Below are 13,268 nucleotides of genomic sequence, written 5' to 3'. Positions count from 1 at the left end.
GGCCGGGCTGGGCTAGGCGGGGCCGGAGAGCCACAGGAGTGGGGGGACGGCGGGGGCCTCTCCCCGCCTGGTCTGCATTCTGACCACCAAGCCCCACGTGGTCAGTCCCGGGGGTTATTTTTCCAGTCACCCTGAGCTAGAATGCTTTGCACCAGCTCCTGAGAGCTGATGGTTAAAATGTTCAGGAATCGTGTGGCGTGACTGTGAAACTCGGGCGTTTTAAACATTAAATGATAGGAACCAAAAATATAATAATTCTATTAGCAACAAAGGTGAGAAGAAACGTTCCGAACGCATTACTTCCTAATTCTTTCACGACATTTTCCTTGTTCCCTGGGCTGTCGAGGTTATTACTGTCTACCTCGTGAACGCTATGTGATGGTGGCGACACACCTCCGCCAGCCCCACGCCCGGCCGTGCTGGCAGCTTGGGACTGGCCCGGGTGGGGCGATTCGCACCGTGAAAACCAGCCCAGGCTACGTGTCGTGTCGGGACTCCCCCCACCCCCGAGGAGTGAAACATTTATCAGCCCAGCGCTGTTTACAATGTTACATCTGTGACTCAGCAAGGACTCTGTGACTTAGCAAGGACTCGAGGTGGTTGTGTAATTTATAAATGAGAGAGGGAGAGAGGTAGAAGAAAGAGAGAGACAGAGAGACAGAGGGGAGAGAGAGAGAGAGAGAGAGAGAGAGAGAGAGAGAGAGAGAGAGAGGTGGTGTCGGTCCAGTCCGGGCGCTGAAGAGTGAGGAGGAAGCCACAGGGCAGCCGAGGTCCCTGCTGTGCTGGGAAGTAAGCTAGAGTTTCTGGGGACCCTGGGGAAGGGGCTGGAGTTTCCAGGACCGCCAGTCAGGGCAGAGGGGTACCTGGGGGACAACAGGCATCAGCCATTTGTGGGCTGGCCCGGGCTGCTCTGTGGCACACACCCATGAGTCTCTCTGAGTGCCCCATGAGGATGGTGCCCGGGGCCCCGCTGTGGTGACCCCTGGCCCTCCCTGAGTAGCGCCCCCTGCTTGTGTTTTGGGATTGGCTCACAGATAAACCACGTTGGCTTGACTGCTCATCTTGAGTCTGTCTCTGGGGGAGCTGGGTCCAGGGGTCACCTGACCTAGTGTGGTTTCTGTACACGAGACGCTTCGTGGAATGTACCTGAGACGGTGCCTGGCGAGTGGCACATGCTCCACAATAAGCAGGCGCTGTCCCCAACACTCGACACGAATTAACTCATCCAATCTTCATGGCAAACGTATGAGTGGGGTACTAAATTTACCTCTGTTGCAAAGTTGAGAAACTGAGGCCCAGAGTGGCGAGGTTACTTGCCCAAGGTCGCAGCTGGCAGAACGGAGATGTAGTCTGGACGATCTGACTCCAGAGCTCGCCCTCTCCATCACGGCCGCCATTCACCTGGCCACAACGGAGGGCGGGAAGAAGGGACCTTCGCAGGGACACCCGGGGCCTGGAGACCGGAGGCACCTCCTTGCAAAGCCCCGGTCCCCCTGATGCTCACACAGCGGCCTTCTGCTCCACACAGAGGCCCTCTGTCCGCCTCCTGGGGCTGCGGTGGGGGGCCCGCCCCCGCTGCCCGGGGCCGCTGCGGGACGGAAGCCGAGGCAGCCAAAGCACACACAGGTTGGGCGTGCGGTCAGACGCGAGTCAGCTGGCCCCGTGCCACCCCCTCCCCCCGGGCTGCTGCAGACTGGTCAAGTCACACACTGGTGTCTGGCTGATGCTGCCTTCCTAGAAACCGCCGGCCAGCGGGACAGGCGGGGCTGTGGGCTTCCCAGCACAGGAACTGGAGGGACCTGCTGACCGGGAGCTGGGTGCAAACCCCACGTCCAGCCCAGTCTGTGGTAGGCTTGCTCCTCTGTCCTGTGTGATCCAGATAAACCCTTGTTCTTCTGTGTGTGTGTGTGTGTGTGTGACGATGTACCACTTACCTGCACACAAAACACGCAAGCCCTGCACACAGACACCTTCCTCATACCCCCACACATCCTATGCTCTGCAAATCCTGCGCGGCACTCTGTATTAGTTAGTGATTGCAGAGATAATGCTGCATAACAAACCTCTCCAACACGCAGCAGCTTTAAAGCACCTACAATTTCAGGGAATGGTTTCTGCCAACAAAGTGCAATGAGTGTGGGAGGGGCCCCTGAGCTGCAACGGAGAGGCGGCCCTGGCCGACACCTTGCCTTCAGCCTGGCGGGACCCTGAGCGGAGAGCCCGGCAAACGCGTGATTGGTTCCTGGCCCACAGAAACCGTGAGATGACATACGTGCTCCCTTAAGGCACGAACCTCCTGGTAATTTGTTAGCAGCAGCAGGACAGGACTTGGTGAGACAAGGGAGGGCCGTGGGGGCGAACACAGTGGGGTGCCCCCTGCAGGCGACAGCCCTGCACTGCAGGGCCCTGAGAGAGCCCCTCCCCCCATCCCCACCCCCATTCTTTCCTCCTCCCCGGAGTCTGGTCTCTGTTGGGAAATTTTCTAGAACTGTCTGGTCACATCTTTGCCCCATTTTCTGTTGGGTTGTCGGTCTTTTTCTTAATGGTTTTGAGAGCTCTTTAGAGTTTGGGGAAGTTGTTCGTTTGTTTTCACCGTACTGCGCGGTTTCTCTCGGGTTCAATTGTTGTTAAGCTCTGTTTGCAGCCTCTGTGCTGTGTAGACATTTAAAAAACGTTTATGGTGAAACTATCGAGGTTTTCTTTGACAGCTTCTAGGTTCGTGTATTTTATTTTAAGAGGCCATCCTCAGTTCAGGGTTATTTTAAAAACTCTCCCATGTATTTTTATATATTTTTGATCCATCTGGATGGGTTTTTTTTAAAGCGATAAGGTGCAAAACAGTGATTTTTTTCCCCCTCAAATGGCAACCCAAATGTCCCAGCACCATTTGTTAGATCATCAGTCTTTACCCCGGTCTGAAACACTGCCGGTTTCCGTGTGTATGTGGGTCTATTTCTGGGCTCTGTTCCGTTCCGGTAAAGGCTCTCTGTTCCTAGGCCAGAATCGCACTGTTTTAATGGCTGTGCTTATATTTCACGTTAATAACCAGCGGGGCGTGGGCTCTCTCGTTGCTCTTTCTTAGGCTTTCCCTGATACTCCCGCACACGGTTCTCAGGGAAAACTCAGTCAGCCTGTTAGCTCCTTCTCCTTCCCAAGTCCTTTCGGGTTTTATTGGGATCAAGTTAAATTTGTGTGGACTTAGATGGAGGGACTTTATACCCTGACATGTAGCGTCTTCTAGCGAAGAACAGGATGTGGCTCTCCATGTGCTCACACCCCTCGAAGCATCCCGACGTTCCCTTCAACTCAATCCTCGCTTTCGTGTTGGGATATTCCAGGGTATCTCATCTCCTGTGGCGGCTGAAAATGGGACCTTTCTCCTCCTTTATGTGTTTTGGCCGGTAGCTCTCGGTCTGAGTGAAGGCCCTTATCTCTGTGTATTACCCTGGTTACTGGCTACCTGCTAACTGCACTGTGCCTCACCAGTTGCTGGTTTTGCCCTTGGTTTTCCAAGTTCACCCTCATTTCATCTGCAATGACTGTTCTGTCTTCTCCTCACCTCTTTCTTCTTTCTCTTACCGCGTTGCATTGCTGGTGCCTCTGGAGCAACGGTAAACACTAATGGCGCCCTGGGCGTGACTTGTTTCTGCAGACTTGGGGAGATTTCTAGTGTTTTTGCTGTGGAAGGTTCATTTTTTAAAAAAAAGATTTTATTTATTTATTTTAGAGAGGGGAAGGGAGGGAGAAAGAGAGGGAGAGAAACATCCATGTGTGGTGGCCTCTCATGTGCCCCCTGTTGGGGCCCTGGCCCGCAACCCAGGCATGTGCCCTGACTGGGAATCGAACCAGCAACCCTTTGGTTCGCAGGCCAGCAATCAACCCACTGAGCCACATCAGCCAGGACCCACTGAGCCACTCCAGCCAGGGTGGATTCATCTTTTAATAGCTGCCGGGTTCTGTGTTGATGTTTAAAATTTGGAGTGATCCACACACATCTTTTTAGATCAGATCTAGTTCTCCTCCACCATCTCTTCAGAGACCATCAGCTATTCATCCAAACCCTAAACTGCTGTCTCAACTTCTTCCCCTGGCTTGGTGCAGGTGGGGCACCCTGCTGTGCCTCCCCAGGGTCTCCCGGGAGATCGCCCTCTGTCGGGAGGCCCCAGAGGAGAGTGAGAGTTAGTGCGAGTTCCCTCCCCCACGCCCTGACCTCCCCGAAGCCTCATAAAACCTTTCACAGCCAGCCAGTCTGTGTGGGACCGGCCGCCTGCCCTCCCGGGAGAGGGAAGCTGCCCCCCTACCGTGACCTGACCCCAGGCTGCAAGCCAGCCTAGCCCAGAGCCACCCTTTCCACTCGGAAGGACCCCGTGGCTGCTCCCACGTTGAGGGAGGGCTCTGGCCTGGTGGGCTGGGAGTCAGAGGTGGTGGGGGACACGGGCCGCCAGGGACAGCCAGCAGCTCTTCTGGAATCCACTGACCCAGGTCATTTTTTCAAAAAGGGGGAAAAGAGTCAAATCCTGAAGGGCTGTGGGAATGACACTTGCACTTGGTCTGGTTTGGTTGCTAGTCTGCTGTTGCTTAAACTGCATTTCTCTTAAGTGGAAAGAATGGCCGGAGGGTGTGGCACTTGAATTGAACTGGAAGCTGGGCCCGGCCAGGCCCTTTCTGTTAGACATTTAAATGGGTGAAGGACTGGGGAAGCCAGAGATGCACGGGCTGCTGTAGGGGCCAGAATTCCCTGCAGCTTTCTCTGGAGACAAATAGGGCTGCAGGTTGAAATCGGCACGGGATGGCTGTGTGGTCTCCCAGGAGACCCACGGTCAGCGTCAGAACCCAGGCCTCAGGCCAGAGCTCCAGAGCAGCTGCAGATGGAGCTGAGGGTGCGGCTGGAAACCCGTGCCGGGCTGAGGCTTGAGGAAACGGCTCTTGGTGTGCAGGGCGGGCTGCCGCCGGCCAGAGAAGCAGAGCAGGAGTCCCAGTAGGAGCCGGAGGCCAGCTCCAGAGCCAGTGGGGACCGTCCCCAGCCTGTGGCCCAGGGGCCAGGCCTGGGTGCTGGGCCAGGCGGGGACACGCGCTGTGCTACCCACCCTGAGAAGATGGGTGTCCCCACAGGTCCACGACCGCCTGGATCGCTACTGCTGCGGCTTTGAGCCCGAGCCGTCGGAGCCCTGCGCGGAGGAGGGGCTCCGAGAGAAGTGCGGGAACCCGGGCGAGCTGCGGCTGGTCCATATCCTGGTAGGCGCCCTCGTCCCCCAGACGCCCGTCTGCCCGTCTCCTGCGGAAGATGCTGCGAGCGGGCTGCAGAGATCGTGCCGCCTGGGGTTCCCAGTCCTGTGCGTTTTAGCAGCAGAACCAGTTGCATGAATAATACATACAACTGAGAGAAGTGCAGCTTTGAGAATGGGGTCGAGGCGTCGGGTGAGGCAGGAGCCTTTTTCACCGACTCCATGGTCCCCAGGAGATGCCAGGGGGCCCCGGAGGGCCCCTGGACGCAGAGTGTCAGAACCGCGCATGCGTTGGGACAGCCTCCCTGTGCTAGTCAACATGCGCACTGCGACCTGGAACGGGGAGGGCGTTTCCTGGGCCGCCTGGCTGGCTGGGGGCAGCGACGGGGCTCTCCCCGTGGGCCCGATAACTCCCAGGCAGGCAGACTAACCAGAGGAACGCTGACTTGCTGCCCGCGGTGAAACTGGCGCCCGGGGTGGGAAGCGCTGTGCCCAGACCATCAGAGGGAGGCGCTTGGGGGCAGGATGGCCGCTCGTCCTGCACGAGGAGTCAGGGGCCCCTGCGCAGGCAGGGCCTCTCCCCCAGTGAGGCCTGGTGTCCGTGCGGCCTCGCCAGACCGGCTGCTTCTGGTGGGCGGCCGTCAGCATGGCGTCCCAGGCTGAGCTTCAGGCAGCACACACCAGCCTGGTGGCCAGGGCTCCTGCGGAGCCGCTGGGTGTTGGGAATGCTCCATCCCCGGCCCCCAGAGCCGCTCGCCCCTCCTCAGTCAGAGGTGAGGCTTTCTGCCCATCATTCACCCTGATGGGCAGCCGTTTAACTGACCCTTCGGTCTTCAGAGGGAGGCGTCACCAGGCTTTGAGAGACAGACGAGTCCTGCTGTGGGGAGAGGGGTGGGGAGAGGGGTGAGGAGGGAAAAGGGGCAGAAACAGGGGGAGCCAGGGTCCTGGAGACAAATGTTCATCATTTGAACCGAGGCCACTGGAGAGAGTTATGGGAAATTGCCACAACATCCTGGAGAATGTTCAGGAATGGGGTGTGTGCACGGGGTGGGGGGAGGGGCCAGAAGAGATGGCCTTTTATTCCCAAACACACCAGGGTTGGGAGGTGCAAAAGAATTCCCCGCCGCTGAGCTAGTTTTGAAGAGGTTTAGGAGACACTAAACTCTGCTCCCTGAGGAGGAGAGTGTCGTGTGTTCTCAGGGACACGCCCAGGTGTGGGGGGGGGCAAGGGGTGAGTGTGCATGTGTGCCCTCCACCCCGCAGTCCCGCTGGGCAGTGTAACCTCTGCACCTGCCGATTCTCACCGTGCCCCTCACCCCTCGGGCCACCAGAGCGAGACTCGGCCCCTCCGCCTTGCAGTCCCGCAGGGTGGCACCGTGGTTTGGGCCCGGTTTGATGCAGCCCGCTACTTATCAGCAGTGGGACCTGGTGCGAATTACTTCTCTGTGCCTTGTTTCTGGAAAGGGGGGCTCACGCGAGGGGCCCCCTTCTAAGCGTGCTGGGAGGGCTCCCTGGGACGATGCCTGGAAGGCTGAGCAGTGTCAGCGCCGGGCCAGCTGGCGGCTCAGCATCTGGACAAGCGGCAGGGCGGGTGGTAGGACGGGCAGCTCAGGGCCCCCAAGCCCCTCCACTCCCCCCGACAGCGCCCACGGGCACCAGCTAGGCCGCACCCTCACCCACCTCTGTCTCCGCCCCTCTCCTCCTTCCCCGAGGTCCGGAGCAGCGACCCGTCTCACCTGGTCTACATTGATAATGCCGGCCGCCTTCAGCGGCTGGAGGACAAGCTGAACTTCCGGCTGCTGGAGGGCATCGACGGGTGAGTGCTGGAGGGGCTGGGTGCAGCTTCAGGGACAGAGGCTGGACGGCCCTGCTGTACACTGTGGGGCCTTCAACCGTGGGGCCCGAGAAGTCCTCCGTCCATCGTCAGACAAGAGCCATTAGATCTGGGCCTCGGGAAGGGGGTGGGCCCTGGGGAAGCTGAGAGGGCACAGAGCCAGCAGCAGGCCTGTCATCTTCTGGATGGAGCGTCCCCGCCCCTAACACCCAGAGGGCCTCCTGGCCCCACAGCACACTGACTGCCCTGCCGGGCTGTGGGTGGGCAAACCCTTCCCTTGTCCCAGTGGAGGGCCGGCTAGCCGGGCCACCTGTCCTCCCTGCCCAGGCCTGGCAGGCAGCCCGGCCTTCCTAGGACTCCTCCTGGCGTTGGCCAGGCGGAGCAGCGGGCATCGCACTGGGAGGGCAGACTCGATTTGCCCGGCAACTCTGGGGGACGGGCCCCACCTGGAAGCTTCGCCCCCTGCCTGCTTCCACAGCTGAGCGGGAGGGAGAGCCCTGGGTTGTTTCTCACGGAGGGCGGGGGGGCCCCTGGGACCCTGCAGGCTGGCCTCGCCAGGGCTCCCCAGCTGTGTCCAGCCTCGCCATCTGGCTTCGCCTGTCGCCGAAACGCTCCGAGATCACGTTTGCGTTTCCTTTCCGTTCTGACGTCCGGGGGACGTTCGTCCAGGTTCCCTGAGTCTGCCGTGAAGGTCCTCCAGTCAGGGTGTCTGCAGAACTTGCTGCTGAGGTCGCTGCGGAGGGACCCGGTGTTCTGGGAGAGCCAAGGCGGGCAACAGGGGCTGAGGCAGGCGCTCCAGACGCTGGAGCGGCGAGGACAGGTCCTTCTGCGGCACATCCGGGAGCACAACCTGACAGTCTTCGGGGACGAGGACCCGTGAGCCCCGCGCCGCCTGGGCAGGGCTCCCGCCTCGCCAGTGGGGTGCTCACGACAGACCTGAGCGGACGAGCCCCCGTGCTGATGGCCACGCCGCCCTGGGCTGGCTCATCTGAAGACAAAAGGGACAAGCCAGAGGCTGGAGGGCACCACAGGTGTCACGGGCGTGTCACCTACCTAGGACGGTGCACGGGGTGGGTGGTGGGTTCTCACTGTTACCACATTCGTTTCTGCCCTCTCGGCTCTGGCCGTGTGCTTCCTTGCACCAATAAACACATTCAAGAATGTTCTGTGGACCGTGCCATGTACTGTAAAATTGTGCACCCCACATGCCTGTGCAGAGCTGGACAACTGTGTGTGTATGCATGTAGACATGCATGTGTGACACGTGTACATGCTCACACATGCATGTGAGATGAGCCGAGCTGAGGGTCTTCAGAGAGTTGTCCTCGTGGCCCAGAACCGCTCGGGCCGAAAGCCAACTCAGGTCTGAGAAAGGAAGCACCAAGCATTTTGTCTTTGTAGACTCTAGATGCTCAGTTCTTATTCAGCCACGTATTTAGTCTAAGAATTATAAACATAGTACATACTCACCAACAACAAATTTCATAAATAATAGAAGCACAGAAGATAAAATGCAAGAAAGTCCCACGAACTTCCCAGAGATTTTATTCACACTGACACTCCGTGCAAGTGAAACTGTAGTGAAAGCAGTGTCACTTACGTTTCTCAGCTCCCTTTTTTTATTCCACTGTTTTCTATATTCTGTGTCAGCCACCTGGGTGGACCCGATTCTTTTTTTTTTTATAGGGAAAGTTTTATTTTTCAAGATTTTATTTATTTGTTTGTTTTTAGAGAAAGGGGAAGGGGGGAAGAGAGGAAGAGAAACATCGATGCGAGAGAGAGGCATCAATCAGTTACCTCTTGTAGGCGCCCTGACCAGGGGCCAAACCTGCAGCCCAGGCACATGCCCTGACGGCAAATAGAACTGGGCCACCTTTTGCTACATGGGACAATGCCCCACCAGCTGAGCCACATGGGGCAGGGGGACCCAATTATTATCAGTGACTACACAGAATCGCAAGGCGGGGACAGGCATGCTTTACTTAGTTATTCTCATTACGATGAACATTAGGTGGCTCCTACTTTTCACCAGGTATAAACAATGCTGCCGTGAACATCTTTGCGTGGTGTGCTATTATTTCTGGTAGCTATATTTGCATACGTGGATTTCTGCATCAAAGGGTATGTATGAGTATTTATTGTTTTGGGGAGAAACTGCCAAAGGGTGGTGTCAAATTCTACCCCGACAAAGAGGGAGGGGCCTGAATGTCTTCCCGCCGCCTCGTCAGCACTTGCTGCACTCAAACTTCTCCTTTTTACTCAACGGATAGGACACCTGTGTTTAAAACTGCATTTCTGTAACCATTAATGAGGTTATCCTTTCAATGATTCACGAGTCCTCTGTATTTGCTTTTCTGTGAGTTGTCTTTTTCTCTTGAGATGTTTGTTCTTTCCTCGCTAATTTGGTAGAGATCTTTGAGTCTAATTAGTGTAATCAGTCTTTTTCCTGTTGGTTGTGTTGTAAATATTTCCTTCCAGCCCGTCATTTGTCTCTTGATTTTGTTTATGGTGTCTTCTGCCAAGTAGAAAATTTCAATTTCCATGGAGTCAGATCTGTCTGACTTTCAAGTCTTCTGAGTTTTATGCCTTCTTATTTCCAGATTATTGAAATAATCTCCTCTGCTTTATTCTAGTATTCACCTAGAATTTCTTTTACATAATTTTTAATGATAATTTTACTTTTTTATTTCATAAATGTGTGTGTGTGAATGTGTGTGCTTTATGAAGACCTCTACTTATTTTTGTTGTCTTACTACCTTGGCTGGGACCCCTGGGTGAACGAGAATGATAGCAGCAGTGAACAGTCTCATCTTACTCCTGACTTGAATGGGAATACCTGTGGAATCTCACCGTTGAGTATTTTCAGGTTCAGAGAGAGAGTTTCTGATAAGTATCTTTTATTAAGCTTAAAACGTTTATTTGTATGCTTAGCTTACCGACTTTTTCAAAAAAGAAAAACCCACTCGCATAGTCCACTCGCATTTCATGACCGGTGACTGTGCACCAGCCACGGTGACGGTGGTTCCCATGATTGGAAGCACTTGGCCTCACCACAACCTGGTGGGCAGATGTGATTGATTATTACCTCCACTTTACAGGTGAGGCACAGAGGGGTTAAGTAACTTGTTCAAGGCTACTCAGCTTGTAGGCGGAAGGGGCAGAATTCGAACCCAGGCAGGAGCTGTGCTAACTCCTCTGGAGCCCAGGGCCCCCAGTAAAAGCCGCTCCCACCACGCTCTCCCGCCCAGCCCGCAGCGCCTCTTCCTCTGACCCCCTTGGATTCAGGGCCGATGGCGAGGCCGCCGGTTCCCTGGACTGGGGAGCAAGCGGCCAGCGGAGGCTCCGGCCAGGCTCAGTCACGTGCGCTTGGCTCCCCGCCCATCGCTCTTTGTTGGAAAGTCTGCTCAGTCTACGAACGGCGTCTTTCCTGCACACTTGAAACTTCGTCCGCTTTTTATCCTTTCCAAAAGGCACGCTCAGCCTCCGTGTGTGCGCTGCGTGCTCTGTGCCCGTCCTGCCATTACCTCTGGAACAAGGAGCATGTGCCAAGGGAGGCGAACTGCCAGGGGTGGGGGCAAGGACGTGCCCGCCGACGCCAGATGCTTGCAGGGCAGCAGCTGCCTCGGGCTGCAGGGCAGGGGTGGGGTGGGAGGGGTGTCTGCTCCGCTGCATGCAGACTGGGCTCGCCCAGGCCTGACCCTGTTCCTTTGCACCCGCCCCCCAGAAGGCCATTCCAAGGAAAACGATGGCATTTCCAAGCAGCAGAGGCTGATGACGGGAGCAGAGGTCCAGGACGCCCTGGGTGCAACTCAGGCAGCCCCGAAGCTCTGCACGTGGAAAGCCTCTTCAGCCGGCTGGCGCCAGAACTCTGGTCCCACGCTGTGTGCATATTCGTGTTTCGCTGCAGACACCTCCGTGGGCAGTTACTGGGTGGAACCTCAGCCCCTGCCAGGACGATTGCATACCTGGCACCTTTCTCTATCTGAAAAATTCAGGCTTCTGGATCATCTGACCTCCAGGGCTGGGGTAAGGCATTCCGGAGCTGTCGTGACTAATTTGTTACAAGCCAGGTGCGGTGCTTTACCCGGATGACTTCCTAAACGCCTACAGCAGCCCCAGCTGCAGGCCCTCACTGCAGATGGAGACGCTCAGCTGGGCAGGGAGCGAGTTGCCTGTGGCTGCAGAGAGAGACTGAAGAGTCTGCCCGTGAACTTGGCGGGTACTGCCTGGCGTGAGCTGAACATGAACGGCGGCCTCCATGCCAAGAGCTTTACCTATGCTCCTTATTGCACACCTTCAAAACAACTCCAGGTAGGCTTTACTGCTCCCATTTGACAGTCAAGGAAACTTAGGCTCAGAGAGGTCGAGTTACTTGCCCAAGGTCACAGAGCAGATTAGATAGCTGGTGGAGCTGGGATTTGAACCCAGGCTCGTTTGACTCCAGAGCCTCTGCTTGTAGCACCCACCCTTCTCTTTCTCCCTCCTTTCCTCCCTCCCTCTCTCTCTCCCTTCCCTCAATTCATTCTAAAAATCTTACTGAGCACATTCCCCCGGAGAACACACAATTTGGAAGGAGCCAGAGGCCGTGTGCTGTGGCGGCCACAGGGCCCAGATGTGTGGCGGCGGGCCCAGTTTTGCATGTTCCATCTGGTCGTCAGAGCGCGTGCCTTGGCACCCTGTTTGGAAAGCAGGTCCCTGTAACCTCGGATGCAGCTGCGGGCCCGCGGAGGTCAGAGGAGGCCACAGGAGCCTCGGGAGGGGACGGAGACCTCGGTGAACACCCTGAGATGGTCCCCGGGGGGCCTGGGCTTTCGGACGTCCCACCAGAATGCTGAGGCTCGCCAGCCGGCTCAGGTAAGACCCTTGCTGCGGGCCCACTCCGACCACCTGCAGGCAAGGGCTGTCTCCGTGGTCTGGGACTTTTCCTCGGACGTTGGCCTTTCTTCCCCTTGAAACTGCCTGCACTCTGCCCCAAGGCAGGCGGAGGGCGGACTTCTTATGACCCCTCGGAGGGACAGCGTGCAGTGCCCCCTCGACTGGGCATCACCGGCCCTCCTGCCCCTCACCGGAGACCTCTGAGGGCCCACCTGGGGTTCTGGTGAGCACTGCTCAGGGGATGCTCCTTTGGGGGTGGGGTCTGGTAGGGCATTTGGGTACGGGGGCCGGAGGCTTTCTGAAGGTGAGTGGGAGAGCTGGGGTAGCCTCTGGGTCTGCCCAGCCGATAAAAGGAGAGTCACCGGGTCTCTGAGGAAGTTAACCAGCGAGGAAGGCATCTCTAGGTGGAAACTCAGGTTCCACTCCACAGCAGAGACAGAGTTCAGGTTTGGTCCTAGGGACGTGGGAGGCGACAGGCTGGGGCAACTGCTGGACGGCAGGGCCCTTCCCGAGGGAGGCCTCGGGGAGGAGACGGTGGTGTCCGGCAGAGAGATAGGCGGCAGGCGGCAGCCTGGGGAACCTTAGAGGTGGCGGGTATGAGTGAGGGGTGCTGGGCCAGGACACGCACTGGCTGCCTTGTTGATGGAGGGGGTGGCCCACGGGAGGTGAGTGGGAGGGGCTTCCTGAGCAGCCAGCTCCCCGTCTCCCGCCGGAACCTCCACCCGAGTCACCGATGGGCCGTTGTGTTTAAAAAGAGGCAGGTTTAAAGCAAACGGCCTCGAGAAATACTACCCTGAATGGTAACCACCCTTTAATAATTCCTACGTAATAACAAAGAAATCTTGCCTGCTAAATTTCTGAAGTGGAAAAAAGTGCAAATATGGAGACGATGGACGCCATCCACACCGCGGAGGGGTGGGGCGGGCGTGGGCGGGCGCGTTGGTCCAGCTCAGGGATTTCTACACCGAACTCCCGTGTATTTCACAAGTTAGTGAAACACCAATTAAAAAAATACGTTAAAAAAAGATGCTAGAGAAGAGCCGGCCATACTCAGGGCTGTCCAGGGGTGGGACTTGGGGAAAAGTACCCATTTCCTAGGCCACACACTGGTACGTTCTCCGGCCAGCCAGAGCCTCGCTTTCCAAGAATCGTGTTTGGTGACGTGGGGAAGGTTCATGTTACGGCGTTAAGGGAAAAAAAAAGAGTACCAGGACGAGGCTTCAGGTAAGGCAGGATTTCCGGTTCGGAGAAAGTGACCTGGACACAGGCAGGAACCCGCGGGTTCACGGAACCCAGGAACCGCCCGAGCCCCTTCGGTCACTGCAGGGACTGCA

At 57.0% G+C, this 13,268-nt stretch overlaps 1 protein-coding gene across 2 annotated transcripts in view; it reads left to right on the top strand.

The window, feature by feature from the left end:
• The window catches only part of GASK1A (golgi associated kinase 1A), a 30,341-nt gene extending 22,109 nt beyond the window's left edge, over positions 1–8,232 (top strand). For both annotated transcript variants that reach the window (XM_036030458.1, XM_036030457.1), the window contains exons 3-5: positions 5,113–5,235; positions 6,938–7,041; positions 7,729–8,232. In XM_036030458.1, coding sequence (XP_035886351.1) covers positions 5,113–5,235; positions 6,938–7,041; positions 7,729–7,939 — 438 coding nt within the window. In that variant the 3' untranslated portion in view covers positions 7,940–8,232. The remainder of the gene's footprint in view (positions 1–5,112; positions 5,236–6,937; positions 7,042–7,728) is intronic.
• The last annotated feature ends 5,036 nt before the right edge of the window (positions 8,233–13,268 follow it).

This window comes from Phyllostomus discolor, chromosome 7 (genome assembly GCF_004126475.2).
Source record: "Phyllostomus discolor isolate MPI-MPIP mPhyDis1 chromosome 7, mPhyDis1.pri.v3, whole genome shotgun sequence".
In the NCBI taxonomy this organism is placed as follows: domain Eukaryota; kingdom Metazoa; phylum Chordata; class Mammalia; order Chiroptera; family Phyllostomidae; genus Phyllostomus; species Phyllostomus discolor.
This window is presented reverse-complemented; position numbering and strand designations above follow the sequence as displayed.